Genomic DNA, 19,586 nt, shown 5'->3' with positions numbered 1-19,586 from the left:
CCCCGCCGCCCCTTTCACGTTAAAGAACAGCCCAAAGTAAGAGGGCATCAATCTTGATTTGAAGTTTGCGTGACTGCAGGGATCCATACTCTTTGGTTCCTTCGGGAAAAGTCACGTTTATTTTATGCCTACGTGACTTTACCGAAAGAACCCAAGAAAAGAGGGCATCACTTTCCCACCGGCTCTACATCTTGACGGTAATGTCAATCGACGGCAGCCAAACAACGATTTTCATTGTCAGAGCTGGAATTTGGAACCGATTAAGCGGAGAGCCAAAATAAATGTCACAATGTTTTTATTTTATTCATTTTTATGTTAAGTGCCAATTGCTTTTTTGGCCGAATCATTGGTGACTCGCATGAGACCATCACCACACTTGAGAACGCCGTGATTAATCACCAGTGGCTGCTTCAGATTTTAAGCCAGCATCTGAGCGGTGCTTGCTCAGCGCTCTGACCTTTGGCCCACCCGGCCACCTGCATGCGCTTGATAATGATGAAGACGGCGACGACGATCGTGATAACAGTGATGTTGATCATCTCGATTAAAAATTTAATTGATTATGAAGTATGCAACGATGGTGATTATTTTGATGATGATATATAAGTTGAACTTCTTTCACACCATACGTAGTCAACCTTAGTAATCAGAGGTGCGGAGGAAAGAGACTAAAATAGCATCGTCATATGGTAACATGACGATGATGTTGTCGCTGACAAAAATAACGCTGACGTTGCTGTAGCTGGCGACGATCCACCAGAAAAACACCGAACCCGACCTCACGACAACCCACCGCTCCTTGTCTCCAAAGTTCCGGGACCAAGGATGTAACCCCCCGGCACTTGTTGGGAGATAAGAGGTGCACCCAGACTCACCCGAGGGCCGCGTCTCCCCGATGCGAAGGATGTGAGGCCAGTGCTGCAGAGTCTTGGCGAAAAATGGGTTCGTCACACCGAGAATCACCGACGGGCTGAGCACAAAACAGCGGAGGCCAAATTCACTGCAGCAGCAGCAACAGCTGTAGCAGAGGTCAAAGTAGCTGCAGCAGCAACAGCTGTATCAGAGGTCAAAGTAGCTGCAGCAGCAACAGCTGTATCAGAGGTCAAAGTAGCTGCAGCAGCAGCAGCAGCAGCTGTAGCAGCAGAGGTCAAATTAACTGCAGCAGCAGCTGTAGTAGAGGCAAAATTAACTGCAGCAGCAGCTGTAGCAGCAGAGGTAAAATTAACTGCAGCCGCAGCTGTAGCAGAGGCCAAATTAACTGCAGCAGCAGGCAGCTGTAGCAGAGTTAAAAGCAGCAGCAGCAGCAGTCGAGACAATGTCTGTTGACTGGTGGACAACTCGCTTGTACGGATATATGTTGATCTTCTTTTGCCCTGTACGTAGCCTACCGTGCTAATCGGAGGAGCTTGATGGCAGGAGCGTACGGACCTTCGTAGCTGGGTTGTGTTTTACAATCGCTCGTTTCTTTTCTCACTCTGGCCCACACCCACCATCAATTGAGCGTAATGTCAGAAGACGAGAGTACATTTCCATTCGGAGCTCTGGGAGTGAGCAGTGCATCGTCTGGTGTCAGAGAACATGCCGGCAGGACAGCGTCACTGAACTACTTTCTGAAGTATCAGATTCAGAATCTTTACGTGTCCTGGAGGAATCCGATGAGCTATGAAGCTCTTTTTGAAAGATGTCCAGTAGGGTCGGATCAGGAAGTTACATCAACAAAAAATACAATAAAGGATCCAAGATCTTGACTTAAAGCTTTCGTGACTGCAGGAATTCAAATTCTTTGGGTCTTTCGGTAAAGTCACGTAGATAGGTTCAAAGAAAATAACAAAAAATTCCGACGTTGCGATTGCAACACAGGCGGTCGTGGTGGTGGTAGTGGTGGAGGTGGTGGTGTTGGTTGAGGTGGTGGTAGAGGTGGTAGAGGAGGTGGTGGAGGTGGTGGTGGAGGTGGTGGAGATACTGGTGGTGGTGTTTGTGCTGGTGGTAGAGGTGGTGGTGGTGGTGTTTGTGGTGGTGGTAGAGGTGGTGGTGGAGGTGGTGGTGTTCGTGGTGGTGGAGGTGGTGGTGGTGGTAGAGGTGGTGGTGATGGAGGTGGTGGTGGTGGAGGTAGTGGTGGTGGTGTTGGTGGAGGTGGTGTTGGTGGAGGTGGTGGTGGAGGTGGTGGTGGAGGTGGTGGTAGTGGTGGTGGTAGAGGTGGTGGTGATGGAGGTGGTGGAGGTAGTGGTGGTGGTGTTGGTGGAGGTGGTGGTGGTGTTGGTGGAGGTGGTGGAGGTGGTGGAGGTGGTGGAGGTGGTGGTGGTGGAGTTGGAGGTGGTGGTGGAGGTGGTTTGATTGAGCGGGCGGTGGCCGCACGGCTGCTGCTCACGGCGCCTGCGTGCGCGTGGTTATCTCCCGGAATTCGGGGTCGTGGATGGTGAAGTATGGCCGGAAGTCGCTGCAGAACCTCAGCGGTGCGATGCAGCTGCGGGCGGGACAGACCAAACACAACGAGCAAACGCAGCCGGAGTTACGATTCGGACGAGGTAATAAGAACAAAGTAGCCCGACTCTTACGAAGACGGCCAGTGGTCGCAGACAGATGCTGCGGCATAAAATGGCGGAGACACATGTGCTTGGCTCAGTATCGTGGATAAAAAGTGGATTGGGGCGTCAAAGCAAAATGTCACCCAGTGCTGAGATTTCCATCACGGTGCAATCACCTACGTAGGGAAAATGCCAACGCGCAAAAGCACGAAAGCAATGCACGTGCGCAGACTTTTTCCAAATGAGATGGGAACACACTGCACTGACGCTTCAGTGTGGCACGACCATTCACCACGAGCCCGACTGACTTTGCTCAATGCGGTACCCGTTTCATGCCGAGTCGATCCAGGCGAGAGCTTACACTGTGCACACTTTCAGAACAAGGGCACCGGCTGCACGCCTTCTGGACGTGAGCCCGAATAATTACCGATTGCGGCCATACGACCCAACCTGTGGACCTTACAGTAAATCACCGTCGTCTGCACTCCTTCAATGGACGAGTGGCAAAACTACGCGGACTCTCTCACCTGAAGCGCTTTCGTCGTGGCGAGCAGAAGAGCTCCACGCACGGCGCTCACAGGATGGGGTGCGCTGTGCACAAACCACTGCACGTAGCGCTCAACGTCAATGCACCCCACAGCATGGGCAGTCCGCCTCTGTCACTCGGCTGTGTGCCTTCTAATGAACGAAGCTCTTCCCGTCGTCTCTTCTCCACTGCTTTATAAAGTATCAATTAATTTCAGCCCTGTCGCAGGTTTCCCGTGAAAAAAACATTACTCCCCGCAAATTCCTATGTCAGAATTGTGGCTGGGTCGCGCTTAGAAATGTCTCCCGTCGTTAAAATCAGCCACCTGGCGTGACCCTCTGCAAGCTCTTCACCCGCAGAAGAAATGTAATTACAGAAGCAAAGACATGAATTGTGTGCTTTTAATAGTTAATGTCGATTGAATTTAGTGCAACTCTTGATTTGTAACTATCATCTGCGAGAAAGAAAACATCCTCAAGGCAATTATAGAGAAAATTATTAAAATGTAGAGACTCATGCTGAGTTGCACGACTGTAAATATAGCACTATAGTATTGCAATTTAATACAAATTAAAATAACGTATACATTTGTAAAGACATCTTTAGTTTCATACTCTTAGTTCTTTCGGTAAAGTCACGTAGGTAAAAAAATGAAATGAAAATTAATAAAAAATAAAACAATAAAATCACGAGGTTTCGGAGGCAACACAAGTCTCCGTCATCAGGTGGGACCGTCACAGCCAGATTTGCTGCAATAAGTGAGGCAAGGATTCAAGATGCAAGCCCTTAAATACAAGTTGGGATGTTTAATTTCAGCAGCAGTGCACGAGAAAAAAACAAAACCTCACCACCTTCGTCATTTTCACTTCGATAGCAGAAATATATACAGCAGGCTAACGTTCCAGGCAATGATCCTTATTCAGAACAGACGGGGTGGGCAGAATGATTTACTTTATACGTCAGCCCGGTTTTCTGCCCTCTCTATGCTCAGAAGAAGACCGATCGCTCAAAAAAAAAATCATTTTCAAGGTGGTGCTAAAAATCCGCATCCAAAAGCATCGCTGAAACAATGACTCGCATTCTTATTGACAACGAAGAATAATCTTCTTGGTTCTTTCGGTAAAGTCACGTAGAAGGGAAGTAATAAAATAATAAAAATAAAACATAATAAAACAATTCTCACGACTAAATTCCTCTTGATATGCATATTCTTTTGTCAAGGCGCCCTTTTCCCCCCTTCCAACCCAGCTTATATATATGCTCCAAGCACGTGTGCTGTTTCATTCAGACGCTGTCGCCTCGACAGACCTGGTTTTCACCTTAGGACGGCTGCTTGCGTTGTGGCTGAAACGTCGTGAGAATTGTTTTATTATGTTTTATTTGTATTATTTTATTACTTCCCTTCTACGTGACTTTACCGAAAGAACCAAGAAGATGAATCCCTGCAGTCACGAAAGCTTTAAATCGAAACGAAGAATAAGCAAGTAAATCAATGGGCTTGAGAGGTGTGTGGCGAGGTGGGAGGTCGTAGGTCACCTGACTAACGCCAGCACGCTGTCGGACGTGACGCTTGGCGACGTCGCCATGACGACGAGCGGCTCGCCGAGCAGCACCAACTCCCAGAGCAGCTGCACGTGGGGCAGCACTGGAGACAATGCCCTGGGGGGGGGGGGGGCACAAATTAAAATACATTTTTATTTATGCCCTGGGGGGGGGGGGCACAAATTAAAATACATTTTTATTTATGCCCTGGGATGGGGGTCACAAATTAAAATACATTTTTATTTATGCCCTGGGGGGGGGGGCACAAATTAAAATACATTTTTATTTATGCCCTGGGATGGGGGTCACAAATTAAAATACATTTTTATTTATGCCCTGGGGGGGGGGCACAAATTAAAATACATTTTTATTTATGCCCTGGGATGGGGGTCACAAATTAAAATACATTTTTATTTATGCCCTGGGGGGGGGGGCACAAATTAAAATACATTTTTATTTATGCCCTGGGATGGGGGTCACAAATTAAAATAAATTTTTATTTATGCCTTGGGGGGGGGGGGGGGGGGGGGGGCACAAATTAAAATACATTTTTATTTTTCGATTTAAAGCTTTCGTGACTGCAGGGATTCATATTGTTGGTTCTTACGGTAAAGTCACGTAGAAGGGAAATAATAAAAATATAACATAATTACATTCTCACCTGAGGACGGCTGCTTGCGTTGTGGCCGAAACGTCGTGAGAATAATTTTATTATGTTTTCGTTTTATTATTTTTTATTTCCCTTCTACGTGACTTTACCGAAAGAACCAAGAATAGAAATAATTATTGTCATCATCATCATCGTCGTCCGTGAAGGCTTCCCTGTCTTAGTTGTGTTGAAAGCGATGTGGGGTGGAATCAATCGGTCTTTATATTACGTGCCAATATCGCCCCCCCACCCTGCCCCCCCCACCAAATAAAGTCGGCATCGGTGCCAATTACACCGAGAGGCAGGAAAACCGAACGGGAAACGACGCAGGGGGGCACGGAGCGATCGGAGTGACAGAGAGACACCGTGACGCCCTCAGCGGCTATCACCGACTGAGCAAATCAAACTGTAAACACGCGTAAAGTTCAAGTGCAACCGTGCGCAATGACCAGCACGAGAAAGGTAAGTGCAGCAGTACATGAGAAAATATATAAAATAAATATTGAGTAAATTATTTTATTTTAGATATCATGCACAGGCTCAAGAGCAAAATGCAAACACGCGTAAAGTTCAAGTGCAACAGTGCGCAACGACCAACACGAGAAAGGTAAGTGCAGCAGTACATGAACAAATATATAAAATAAATATTGAGCAAATAATTTTATTAAATCCTTTATATTAAGTTCGCGTGCTTGCTTGCTTGCTTGCGTGCTTGCTTGCTTAGGACCGTGCAAATCTTTCGGTCGTTTTTTAACCCACTTCCCGTGATCCAATCGAGCTGACATTTTCCACACAGACTCGTTGTGCCAGACAATTATTGTTCGTGAAAAAAAATTCCCAAAATTTTACACTTTTTTGGCAAAAAATTTTTATTTTACATATATTCAAATAGAACGCATTCATGGCTTTGGCTGAACGTCAGAGTGTAAGAGCCCAGAGCGTAACCCCTCCACAGGCCGTGGTGGAGTAGCGCAGTTGGTAGCGCCCTCGCTTCCCATGCCAAAGGTCGCGGGATCGATCCCCGCGTCCTCCACAGGCGAATATATTTTTAAATCCTTTATATTAAGTTCGCTGCCACGCATATAAAGGATTTATAGTGAAAAACTTTGTTTTTACGGGTTATACTTACATTAGATATCATGCACAGGCTGAATAGCAAAATGCAAACGCGCGTAAGTTCAAGTGCGCAGAGCACGCCGTGGAGACGATGGGGTACCTGAAGAGGTCGGGCTCGTGGACGGTTGGGAGCACCAGCGGAGCAGGAAGAAGATTCTGCGGGCACAGTCCGTCAGAGAACGTCAGCGGCCGGCCAAGTGGGAAATACACGCGCAGGTTCAGGCATTTAAAATAGTAAAAAAAATTAACCCGTAAAAACAAAGTTTTTCACTATAAATCCTTTATATGCGTGGCGGCTAGAGTCCTCTCGTCCTCTGGCTTGAGATGGCTGCCACCTATGGGTCAGATGATTGTCTGGCAGCATTAAGCAATTGGTATTTAAATATTTTTAAAAAATTCCCTAAACAGTGTAAATTTTTGGAAAAAAATTTTCACGAAAATTAATTGTCACGCACAACGAGTCTGTGTGGAAAATGTCAGCTCGATTGGATCACGGGAAGTGGGTTAAAAAACGACCGAAAGATTTGCACGGTCGTAAGCGCGCAAGCACGTAAGCAAGCAAGTGAACTTAGATATCTCTCTGTACGCCAAGAACAGGACGGTGCATCTCGTGCGCAGATGAAGGCCTCCCCGTGACCTCGTGACTCGCGGGGGTCGACTGAACCATAACCTCACCGTGGTGGGCAGCGCCAGTCGGTGAGTGGGTAGGACCTGAAGCGGTTCATTCGTGTTGTTATACTCTGACCCAGTGTTGTCCTTGCCTGTCGGTGTCAACTTCCAAGGCTGCGCCCGTCCAAGCGGTTGCACCCGATTCAAGAGCCGAATGGCTCACAGGGCTATACCTAATAAATGAAACTTGAAGCCTCTCCGCTTTTGTTGCACGCATAGTCAGTGTCCGTGGTTTCGATCCGTATTGCGGAGCAGGCAATGGGCGCTGAACGATATCTCCCTTCCTTCGGGTGCACTTGGTGCGTCGATTTTCATGGTCAAAGGTACAGGGTGCTTTAAAAAAAATGTCAACGCTTCTCAGAATTTGTAACAACGCCACAAGAAATGTGCCACCTCCCGGCGTCTGGAGACCACCTGGAGAAGATTCCAGGCACGCGTTGACAATGATGGCGAGCAAGTGGAGACTATGACTTTTGGAAGCTATTAACGTTACATTTGTTATCATGTTACAGTGTATTTTCCGCTCTTTTCCCATTAAAAACTATTTTTTCATGTAAGTATTACATTTTTTTGAAGCACCCTGTAGTTTTGCAAAACACCCCAACCAACGCTGCTCTCGTCCTCCCCTGTATGTAAATTGTATTGATTAAATTTATTAAATTAAATGTATTAAATGACTCTTTGGTTCTTTCGGAAAAGTCATGTAGAAAGAAAATAAATTAAATAATAAAATACGACGTTTCGATTGCTCACAAGCACTCGTCTTCAGGTACACACAGACAGACTCAGAAGCATAGAGAAACAACTGATTTCACCAGGTGTAAGGCCCTCTGAGATCTACAGCTATTTTTTCAGAAGTGACCTGGCCACAAATGACAGCTCAACGAAGTGGCTTATCACGTGGACATTTACAGCAGCCAAATACTCTGAACGCGTGGTGACGCTGATTCTCAATGTGGAGGCAAAGACCAGAGGACCCGAAGACAAATCCAGGCGACCACGGAGAGAGAGACAAACTCCAAACATACAGCAGGCGTGTCAGGGTCGGGATCGAACCCACGACCTCCTGTATACCAGGCGAGGTAGTTAACATCTCCTAGCCACCGTGGCGCCCCTCATTCTTCAATCCTTGTACGGCCCTTGCCATATAAAGAATTATAGTCTGTCACCGTTGCTTAAACTACGTCAAGCGCCTTGAGTGAAGGGTGCTCTATAAATATAAAATGTAATTAGATTAGATTGAAATTCAATACTGTGGCACCTCATAAATCCTGCGGCGTAATTTGGTAATAGAAGCTTCAGCATCACCGTGCATATTACTACCGGGTATGTGCCAAAAGCAAAATAGCATGGTCAATTACAACTTTAGTTCAGATTTACGATGCTCACATCACGCAAAAAAACGAGAACTGAAAATGACCCAGGTGAATAACGAAACAGCGTTTGGCAATAGACATGGGTGGTGGTACAAAAATTAAAGGGAAATTAATTATATATATATGAAGATAAACCCCTAGAGTTTATTAGCTCATGGTCCCCCTCAAAATGAATCTGCCTCTGGTCGTCCTTTGGAAGGAAAGGTCTCCACCGTGGGGATGTGAACAACGTCCGAGTGCTCGTTTGATGAAGCCACTGAATATTTAATCCTACCTGGCGTTGTTGTGGCTGGAGGACTTCACTCATAGGCTAAAGCGTTGAAAGTTTCAAGTCCAGGTCAGGGGTCAACTCAACCGGTCATTTGTCCAGGGTATATATCACGAGTATTGCTTCGTGGGAAGTCAACAGCGGTCATCCAATTGACACTCAACCCTCGCCATTCGTGTACGGAATTTCCACCACTGACCAACGACTCAGAACCATAAACAGGAGATGGCCAGTTTAACACGTAAGCTTTCGCGGTCAATAGCATTCATATTACAGGTTTTTTGGGGTTTTTGGGTTTTTTTTTGGGTACACAAAAAAAACCTATATTATGGAGGAGAAGAGAACCTGCCATAGAAACGTGGAATTTCCACCGCCGGTTCGAGAGCCCCAATGGGCATGAGAGCCGGCTCACTCCTGCATTGCCGAGGGAGACAATTATACATTTAAAAATTCTAGATTGAAAACCCATTTCTTGAGAACGGATTTTTGCGTTTAGTTTTGCTGTCCTTCCCCCGCACCGACGGATCAGCGCGGTTGGCTACGCACGGTGCGAACGAAGTTCAACGCACATGCTGAACATCAGTCTCCTTTCACGGGTGTCCCGACACAACGGTTGACGGAGAGGGGCGACACTGCTACGTACCTCTGTTGGGGTTTGCTTGAGCGGAGCTGCTCCCAATTTCTCGTTGCGAGTCGGGATCCTCACCTAAACGTCCGGCCGGTTCGTAAAGGAACATACGGCAAACAAACCACCATTGTCACAAAGTGGACATAAAATACCCCCGTGACGTTAATTCGCACGAGAGGACCACAGCATGCTAATGGTATGGGCAAAACATCACGTGTAAAAATTCATCAGCAGCCATGGTCTATACACTGCTGGATGAAGGCCTCCCCATGCCAATTCTGTCCCCAATGGTGCTGAAATGTTACAACCCATTGCATTATCACCGCACTGATCTCATTTCTCTATTTTCTAGATCAAGGGTGGGGAACGTCCGGCCCGCGGGCTGTATAAGGCCCCCGAAATCATTTGCTGTGGCCCTGCCAAGGCAACCGCAGGCGGGACTCGAAATTCAATAAATCTAGGAGCAAACCTGGAAAAGCAGTTGCGAGTAGCAGCAACATCATCAATACCAGCTAACATCACACACCTCGCAAAAGAGAAGCAGTTCCAGCCATCACAATAGGGGCGAGTTAATTAAATGTTTGACCAAATATAACGGGCTAATTTTTAAGTTGATAATTTTGTGTGGCCCGCGAATGATGTTATAAATATCCAAATGGCCCTTGGCAGAATAAAGGTTCCCTGCCCCTGTTCTAGACGGTCATCCTCTCAGCCGTCTTCTTCTCCTTTGTCGCCATTCCATGCACCGGTCTCGTCCGTCAACCATCATCTCGCCTGGCAATCGTTCTCGCCCCCAGTTTTATTTCTTGAACAGCCACGATGATCGTTCTCCGATACATGTGCCCCCTTTCTCCGTCTTTCGGTGTATTTGTTCGAGGGTTGTTTGATTTTTCATACTCTTAGGTTTTGTCGGTAAAATCACTTAGGTAAAAAATAATAAAAATTAAATAATAATAAATGAAAATAAATTAATAAAGTCACGACGTTTGGGAGGCAACACAAGCTTCCTTCATCAGGTGTAAATAACTGTAGTACAGTTATTTCGCTGTGTCCTTTTTACACCTGATGAAGGAAGCTTGCGTTGCCTCCGAAACGGCGTGATTTAATTGATTTATTTTCATTTTTTATGATTTTATTTTTTATTATTTTTTACCCACGTGACTTTACCGAAAAAACCTAAGAGTATCAATCCTTGCAGTCACGAAAGCTTCAAATCTAGAATTTATTTTTCACGTCAATTTTCAAAGTCCTGATCCATACATGACAGCTGCATGTACGTGTGTCGAACTCCTTTCGCATCGTACGTAGCCAACCGTGCTAATCGGAGGTGCGGCTGGCGATATGTACCGACCGAAAACTCTCTTCTTCAGGCAAGCAGCATTGCGAAGCAGACGGCGTGCAGTCTTACGGTTGTTACACACCACCGCAGTATTAATCAGGGCGGCCGCTGGATTCGAACCGCGAACCGCTGCAGCTTGGCCTGCATCGCCGGCCTAGTCAGGCTTTTGTGGGAAATTGGTGGAGAAAAATGAGAAGCCTCACCTGGATGACGACCCCCATGATCGGCAGGCTGAGCGTCTTCCCTGCCACGAGTGGCGGCCAGCGCTCAATGTCATTGCAAGCTGCTCACACACTCACGCAACAAACACACAGACACACCCCCCCGCACCCACCACCCCGTATAGCCTGAGCAGACGTTTTGTGGCAAGTGCTGTTGGCGAGCACCTACGAAGGCACGCGTGGCACACGTGGGGATGGGTGGCCGGCACCACGCCCGGCCACCTTTGTCTCCCCAGTGCTTGTTTACACACCGCAGCGGGCACTCATTTAAGGTGTGAGTCGACATGGGGAAGGCCCAGAAGCGGTTCAGAAAACCGTCACTGGTATTACCCGCGAGCGGCAATCGAACTCGGGTCGACAGGTTCGTGGTGCAGCGTGCTAACTACTACGCCACTGCTCCCCACACGCACACTCACACGCTCAACAACAACAGCTGGCGAATTGTGGGATTTAGCCCAGCGTTGGGTGTATGCTCTGTGACCTGAATTTTTTGTTTTCCTGCCGGGCACAGTTGGCGCATTTGCCTGTCCGCAACCCGGCGCTTAGAAGCAGGGTGCTCGGTGGAGCTCTCCGATTTGTTTTCGCGTCGCACCCCGCGTTGTTAGGCACGACGATGTCCGACGTTTCGCTCCGCATGCTGGGAGCAGCTCACGCTATCTCTTGATCATACAGGGCTGCTGTGGTTTTATGTAGGCCGGCCGATGTGATTTCTTAGCTTCGTCGCTTACGCATACAGTACGCGATGAAATGGGGCCGATCTCAGTCTGTGCCGAGAGACTCCTGACCCACTGGGCTGTAAGGTAACCAGGAGATGTGCAGTACAGGAAGAAGGTTGCCTGACCAATCGGTGCAGACTTTGCAACGTTATCTTCTTGTACGCGCGGGCATTCTGCATGCGCAGTCCTCCGATTTCCTCTTACATGAAGGGCACTCAGTGAAGAATTGGTCAATTATGTGATTGCAGCGCCCTCCTAAGAGGCGTCTTGCTGGGCAAGGAACTTTGTGGTTTGTTTGGTTATTTATTAACTACTTATTTATGTTTGACCGTGCACCACGTGAAGAGGAATGAGTGAAATGACGTAAAGCTGGCCACGACTCCCACCAATAGAACACCACAGAATCTAGGCTGCTGGGTGAAGGTCTCCCCACGACACGTTTATTCCGGGGTTAGACCAAAATTTGTTTTATACTGTTGTGAGGTTGCGATATCCAGTAACTGACGATGATGATACTTCAAAACTATTTTTTTGTAAACTAAACTATTTTATTTTACCAGGTGTAAGGCCCTCTGAGATCTACAGCTATTTTTTCAGAAGCGACCTGACCACAAATGATAGTTCAACGAAGTGGCTTATCGCGTGAACAATTCTAGCAGCCAAATACTCTAAAGGCGTGATGCTGATTCTAAATGTTGGAGGTAAAGACCGGAGGACCCGAAGAAAAATCCACGCGACCACGGGGAGAGAGAGACACTCACAATCCAAATATACAGCAGCAGGCGTGTCAGGGTCGGGATCGGACCCACGACCTCCTGTGTACCAGGCGAGGTAGTTAACATCTCCTAGCCGCCAATTCGTCAATCCTTGCACGCCTGCTCGGGGTTTTAGGGTTTAGCGGTAATTCCGACACTTTTGTTCCGTACCTACGCATACTCTCGCGTTATTTGCTTCAAAAATAAATAAAACGACAAATCACAGCCGGCTAATTTTTAACTTTGTAGTGCAGCAGCCATCAGGTAAAAGTGAAGTAAATAAACAAAAACGCACGTCAGTCTCTTTCAACTGGCTGCTTCTGGGCTTATCCTGTGTGATTTTAATTTTAAAACATTTTAATGGACACTATTTATCTCTAAATGTATTGCTCAATGTTTGACTTTATAAATATTAAATTATATTAAAACTACATTTGGTAGTACTCACTATATATTCATGTGCGTACACATGCATTAGTAATGAAGCATTTAGACATTTATGATTTTGTGCGGCTGGGTATATTTGCAGGCTTTTTATCTATGAGCATGTTGCGCGATGTCGCCTGGCTTTATTCACTTCAGCGGAAGGGCACGGACGGGCGTATCAGAACGATTAGAGCACTCGGAGGACACTGAAGAGTGAAGAGCATCCCTAACCCAATCACAAGACAGTGGTGAATGTTCATGCATTAAGACTTCACATACAGGACTCTGTGCGTATCGTGAGAGGTGGTAAAGGGGGCAGCCCTGCAATATCTCGTCAACGCAGCAAGAGGGCTGCCATCTTGCTGTGTTGGCGAAAAGTTAACTCCCTTGCCTGGCATGCAGGAGGTTGTGGGTTCGATCCCGACGCCTGTGTATTTGGGGTTTGCATGGTCTTCCCGTGGTCGTGTGGATTTGTTTTTCTCCGGGTCCTCCGGTTTTTCCCTCCACATTTAGCATCAACATGCGTTTAGAGTTTTTGGCCGCAATAGTGCAGAAGACGATGGCTCGTGAAACGTGATCACTGATTTTTGTTTAACTGCAATCAGTTCAGCATTCCCTGCTGCCACGTGTTGTAAGACGATACAGTTGCCACGTATACCGTATTGTACAGAATACCGGGCCCAATTTTCATCCTTGCAAATGAAAGCAAAAGCCGAGGGCGCGTCTTATATTTCAGTGTGTGGTGTGCGTGCGGTGTGCGTGTGGGTAACCAGACTCGAATTACGTTAAAAGACACCGGAGCACAAGTTCTTCTGGGACGCGTCTTATTTTGCGGAGAGTCTCATAATACGGAGGACACGGTCACACGGGAGCACACGCGTGGGCAGCAGTTCCAGGTGTGCTGAGCGGGGGGCGGGGAGAGACGGGGGTGGGGAACGGGACACCCACCAGCCTCCATGCAGGGCTCCAACTTGTCAAAGTACTCGGGGGCGATGAGGCGGACCACGGCGGAGTAGAGGCACAGGTAGGGCAGGCGGGTCAGGAGCACTACTGACTGAGGGCGTGCGTTTGTGTGTGTGTGGGGGCAGGGGGGTAATGTACAATTAGAAGTTACATTTTGACTTAAAACTTTCGTGACCGCAGGAATTCATATTCTTTCGTTCTTTCGGTAAAGTCACATAGATTAAAAAAAATTAACCCGTAAAAACAAAGTTTTTCACTATACATCCTTTATATGCGTGGCATCGGGGCGGCTAGAGTCCTCTCGTCCTCTGGCTTGAGATGGCTGCTACCTATGGGTCAGATGATTGTCTGGCAGCATTAAACAATTGGTAATTAAATATTTAAAAAATTTCCCTAAACAGTGTAGAATTTGGGACATTTTTTTTTCACGAAAATGCATTGTCACGCACAACAAGTCTGTGTGCAAAATGTCAGCTCGATTGGATGACGGGAAGTGGGTTAAAAAACGACCGAAAGATTTGCACGGTCCTAAGCAAGCAAGCGAACTTAATATAAAGGATTTAAAAAAGATAAAAACACCACGACGTTTCGATAGCAACACAAGTGGTTGTCATCCCCCATTTTCCTGATGACGACCGTTTCTGTTGCGATCGAAACGTCGTAGATTTTAAAATTGTATTTTTTATTATTTTTTCTACTTACGTGACTTTACCGAAAGAACCAAAGAATTAGAAATTATACAACGGAGACAATAGCAACGAGAAAAAATAAAACCCAGGATTCGTGAGGTGAATCGGGGCCCTGAATCCCAACAATTCATGGAATGCCTGTGGGAAGCGAATCATTAAAACCCGAATCAACGAGCTGGACTTGCGGGTAGAACCAGGTTAATTTTGCAAGCGAACTTACAATTCACGAGACACCCGGCAGTGCTGCACAGATGCTGCCTCTCTGCCATGGCTATGAGTCATGCAAGCGTCCACTTGGTTCATAACGAGGGAGATTGAAAAGGATGTTCGCGTGCAGGAGGAGTGAGAGGAATGTTAGCAGCGCTGGGCTTGAGAGACGGCGACGAGATTGTGGAGGCATCCACCCGGCAGTCTGATAGACAATGGCTGACGGCGAGTTTAACAATACGCCTTCATCCATAATTGAGGTTTTTTGGGTTAGATCGCGAAAGCCTACGTGTTAAACAAATACACCTTCAGTGCCTTTTTTTTTGTTATTTCAAATGGCAGAAGCTGAGCACAGGTCAAAAAGGCTAAAGGATAGGGCAAAAAAGCGGCCAGCAAATAACCGGTCCTGTTCAAGATGATTAAGATCCGATACATTCCTTGAGTTCACTAGGGCAGCTGCACACAAATCGGGTCCTCTTGGTCACAGCTTGCCCGGCAGAAGACTTTGCGGGCGCTGAACTTGGGCTCCGACGCCTCGTGTCTAGACGCACGCTGAACGCACCTTCTGGAAGTAGCCCCGGCGCAGGCTCTTGTCTCTCACTTGACGAAAGTAGACGTAGCCGTAGAGAAAGTGAGGGTCGCTCTACGCACGCACGGGTGGGAGAGGGAGGGGGTGGGGGAGAGTGACCCCCAGCACCGTGGCTCAAGCCCACTTGACTCCACGCTTTTGCCATCAACTCCAAACCTCTCAACGCTGTGAAAGATCGTTTAAAATACGTGCCGCGCGGAGGCCATTTGTAAAAAAGAAAAAATTCCACCGCTGAGCGAGGGCCTCCCCACGTGAGGGTTATTTGACCATACTTCACCACGCCAGTCAGTGCGGGTTGGTGTGAAGGCCGGCGGCGAGTGCGGTCCGTTGGAGCATCGTACGAATCGACAATGTATTTTGATGCACTGCCCTCTGCTTGATGAAACGAGCCCAGTGCCGGATTAAGCTAGTGCGGGGCCTTCTTGGCTTAAAGCTTTCGTGACTGCAGGAATTCATATTCTTTGCAACGAAATTCATTTCTCTAAGACGAAGGTACTTTGCAAACCCACTGGCTATCAACAAAGATTCGTTCATGAAGCCATCCACATATACAGACACAGACACAATTTCCACCGAGAAGATGGGTCCAAACTGAGCAATCATTGGAAGGACGTTATTAACCAGTTTAAGTGATAACTGGCTGTGCTGTTCCCATCCCACCACCTTCCGAAGTTAGTTGTTATTTTCGGCTCTCTGATTTACATTAACAGGTTAAATTTCTCACACCAACACAGTTACCTTGCTCGCCGAGCTCGACGTAGCTGCTCGGCGATTTCCCATGAACACGCTAATCTCTCACATTAACATCGCCACCTCAGCCATCTCCCATTAACACGCTAATCTCTCACATTAACATCGCCACCTCGGCCATCTCCCATGAACACGCTAATCTCTCACATTATCACAGCCACCTCGGTCATCTCCCATGAACACGCTAATCTCTCACATTAACATCGCAACCTCGGCCATCTCCCATGAACACGCTAATCTCTCACATTAACATCGCCACCTCGGCCATCTCCCATGAACACGCTAATCTCTCACGTTAACATCGCCACCTAGGCGATCTCCCATGAACATGCTAATCTCTCACATTAACATGCAAATTTTTACCTGGCAGCCCTTTGATTGGTGGAAAACCCACCACCGTCGCAGTCGCTGCCCACCAATTACATTAGCATTGGCTACGCCAATTTTAAACCTTTATAAGCAGTTGTCTTTAGAAGGTCACCCCCCTCTTCTTGATGACGACCGCTTGTGTTGCGATCGAAACGTCGTAGTTTTTTTGGTTATTTTATTTTAACCTATCTACGTGACTTTACCGAAAGACCCAAAGAATAGTGCGAGGCCTGTAGCATATGTTATAAAGGGGCCCTAAATTAAATAAAAAACACGTAAATATTAAAACACAAATGTTTTACTTGCATAGTAAAGTAATTGTATTTTTTAATTTGCTACACAGCCAGGTAATACGACAAATCGCTAACCTTAAACATCCAGTCGATCGTAAAAGTTGAAGGCAGTATAGTACTATAGTAATAGAGCAAGTGCAGAATCACTTAACTGGAATTGATAGCTTGAAAGCATTTAGTGCGGAGCCCTTGAATGTGGGGGGCCCGTAGCTACTACATATGTAGCTACTACACGTGTAGTAGCTACTTGTGTAGTAGCTACTACATCTGTAGTAGTAGCTACTACCTGTGTAGCAACTTTTGCTACGAGGAACAGGACCCTGCGGGGTGGGCTGGTAGGAATAATACTAATACCGGTACAGGGATATCGACCGGGTATAGAGGAGTTAAAAAGAAAATGATTTGTGCATGGGGTGTGAGCGATGACGTCCACACCCCCCTCCCCACTGACTCGCGCGCCCACAGAGCAAGGATTGCAACAGGCGATGTCATTGGCTGCGCCGGATGCGACGGCCATCTTGTTTAGTTCATTTAGTTCACGGATCGCAGGGGGAGCGGGCGGCCATCTTGTCGGACAGACGGACAGTCGGACGGACGGACGGACACATTCATCTATTGGTGGTCTGGTCCACTTCGTTCCTACCAGTATAATCCGGCACTGAACAAGCCGGCAGCTGCTTCACCGCACCCTGTAATGCCTGTTGTGCGTAGCGGGCGCTCATGCGAGCACAATCCACGCTTCAACCCTCCTCGGCTTCCGAGCTCTGTGCATTTCGGGTGACTTTGTCAACGGTGCAGAAATCACATTGCAAGCAAAAAAAAGAGCTGGCGTGAATGCTGAACTAAAAAACAAAACTGCTGACGTGGAAAAGTGTTCATCTTTCAATTTTGCATGTCAGCTCTCTTCAGGTCTTTATAGTGCCACGCCATGACGTGTAGTCTCTGACTGTCATCAGTCAATCGCTCTGTCGTCATTGACACCGACTTAACGCGACAGAGCGATTTAGATTCGGCCTCAGAATAAGGCATTGTGGAGATCGTGGTACCTCTAACAAGGCAGTGTTGATGACGAACATGGAAAGTGTTTTTGTTATGTGTGCTTGTTAAACAATTCCAATGTTGTCCCTCATGTCTTGAGTCAAAAAGCCACTCCAAGGTAACTTATAGTGGGACCCCGTTCCTCACACATTATCGCAGGGCATGTGTCAATTATGCACTAAGCGCTGAATCAGTCTCGTAAGTCCGTGCTGAATAAGAATTATTCCTGAAGAAGCCTTATTTGAGGACTAATTTAACACCAGACGAAGGAGGGCATGACTACATTGTTCAGACTCTTAGGTTTTTTCAGTAAAGTCACGTAGGTAAAAAAGCTAATTAATAAAAGTAAGTGATTTATTATTTTATTTTATTTCTATTATTACTTTTATTAATTAAAATGTTATTTTTTATTTAATAAACGTAAATGTTTTATTATTTCTTTTATTTCTATTATTACTTTTATTAATTTTAATTTTAATTTTTTTAAAAAAGTAAGTGATGTATTATTTTATTTCTATTATTACTTTTATTAATTTTAATTTTATTTTTTACCTACGTGACTTTACTGAAAAAACCTAAGAGTATGAATCCTTGCAGTCACGAAAGCTTCAAATCTAGAATAAATTGTTCAGAGCCTATATAATGCCAACCCCGCAAACAATAGAAGCCGGAAGGGTTTGATGATGGGAGTCGGGTGATCGTAGCTCCCGAGATGAGCTGCATGAAGTACGAGTTCCACGAGATAGGCCGGTGCAAGGCCGTGAATGATCGCATCAGAGAATGAGTGTAAAGAGTGGCGAGGAGTGCCGAGTGAGCTTCGTGGAGACCGTGGTCCAGTACCTGTGTTAAGTGACGCCGAGAGATGAACCCTTTTAATGAATTACTAAATAATCATCACCGCGTCTACCGGCTTCTGAGTTCAAATAGCGTGCTCGACTCTCATTGGCGAGGAGCTATCACAGAGGGTGCCAACGTCGGGTGCACAATCTGATGGGAAGGTGGAGAAACATCCAAAATCTTCTTCTTGGTTCTTTCGGTAAAGTAACGTAGAAGGGAAATAATAAAATAATAAAAATAAAACAGAATAAAATACAATTCTCACGACGTTTCGGCCACAACGCAAGCAGCCGTCCTCAGGTTTTATTTGTATTATTTTATTCTTTCGCTTCTACGTGACTTTACTGAAAGAACCAAGAAGATGAATCCCTGCAGTCACGAAAGATTTAAATCGAAACATTGAAAATCTGTTTGGTCGTCACGGTCAATTTGAAACAACTCAATACAAACTGAGGAGTTTGTTGGGGGACCGTTTGGAGAAACAAAAGGGGGATTGGTGGAGAGTCGGGAAAGTTCCAGAACGGATGGAAAAGAGGATCAAAGGAGCGGACAGAAGGGGTTCAGGGCATCGCCTGAACGGAGTAATTCCCTGAAGTGTTGAAGATGTGATGAAGTCCACGCTCACGCCTTAGCTCGGCGTCAACTCCTTCTCACCTGCCAGGGATGAATGAGTTCGATGAGATGAGTGAGTGCAAGTCAATGGGTGATCACGTTCATCGTCGGTGTGTGAAGACCGACGATAAAACGACGTGCCGAGTTGAGGACCCTCGTACCTGAAGCAGCGTAGGCAGGTGCTGCTCGTCTGGCCGTCCGTGCGCGTTGCGTGGCGACGCCTTCCAGCAAGCCGACCTCCGGAATCGGAAGCTGAATTGCGTGTCGCCGTGGCAACCTGCGTTAGAAAACACAATGCCTCCTGTTGTTACCGCTGTGAAACTCCTCTCGTCCGAAGCCGTGAAGAATCTGATACTTTCACTATCCGCACTCCCAATCGAGCATTCTAGATTTGAAGCTTTCGTGACTGCAAGGTTTTTTTCGGTAAAGTCACGTAGGTAAAATAATAATAATAATGAAATAAAACAATAATAAATGAAAATA

General features: G+C 46.6%; 1 protein-coding gene across 1 annotated transcript in view; it reads right to left on the bottom strand.

Moving 5' to 3' along the window:
* Window positions 1-19,586, bottom strand: part of LOC144721237 (protein DENND6B-like) — a 43,997-nt gene that overhangs the window by 21,183 nt on the left and 3,228 nt on the right. The window contains exons 4-12 of the mRNA XM_078598692.1: window positions 19,265-19,380; window positions 15,178-15,258; window positions 13,705-13,810; window positions 10,842-10,921; window positions 9,315-9,377; window positions 6,459-6,514; window positions 4,588-4,710; window positions 2,369-2,464; window positions 876-970 (exon numbers count right to left, since the gene is read on the bottom strand). Of these exons, the coding sequence (XP_078454818.1) occupies window positions 876-970; window positions 2,369-2,464; window positions 4,588-4,710; window positions 6,459-6,514; window positions 9,315-9,377; window positions 10,842-10,921; window positions 13,705-13,810; window positions 15,178-15,258; window positions 19,265-19,380 (816 nt within the window). The remainder of the gene's footprint in view (window positions 1-875; window positions 971-2,368; window positions 2,465-4,587; window positions 4,711-6,458; window positions 6,515-9,314; window positions 9,378-10,841; window positions 10,922-13,704; window positions 13,811-15,177; window positions 15,259-19,264; window positions 19,381-19,586) is intronic.

This window comes from Lampetra planeri, chromosome 11 (genome assembly GCF_965212315.1).
Source record: "Lampetra planeri chromosome 11, kcLamPlan1.2.h2, whole genome shotgun sequence".
In the NCBI taxonomy this organism is placed as follows: domain Eukaryota; kingdom Metazoa; phylum Chordata; class Hyperoartia; order Petromyzontiformes; family Petromyzontidae; genus Lampetra; species Lampetra planeri.
This window is presented reverse-complemented; position numbering and strand designations above follow the sequence as displayed.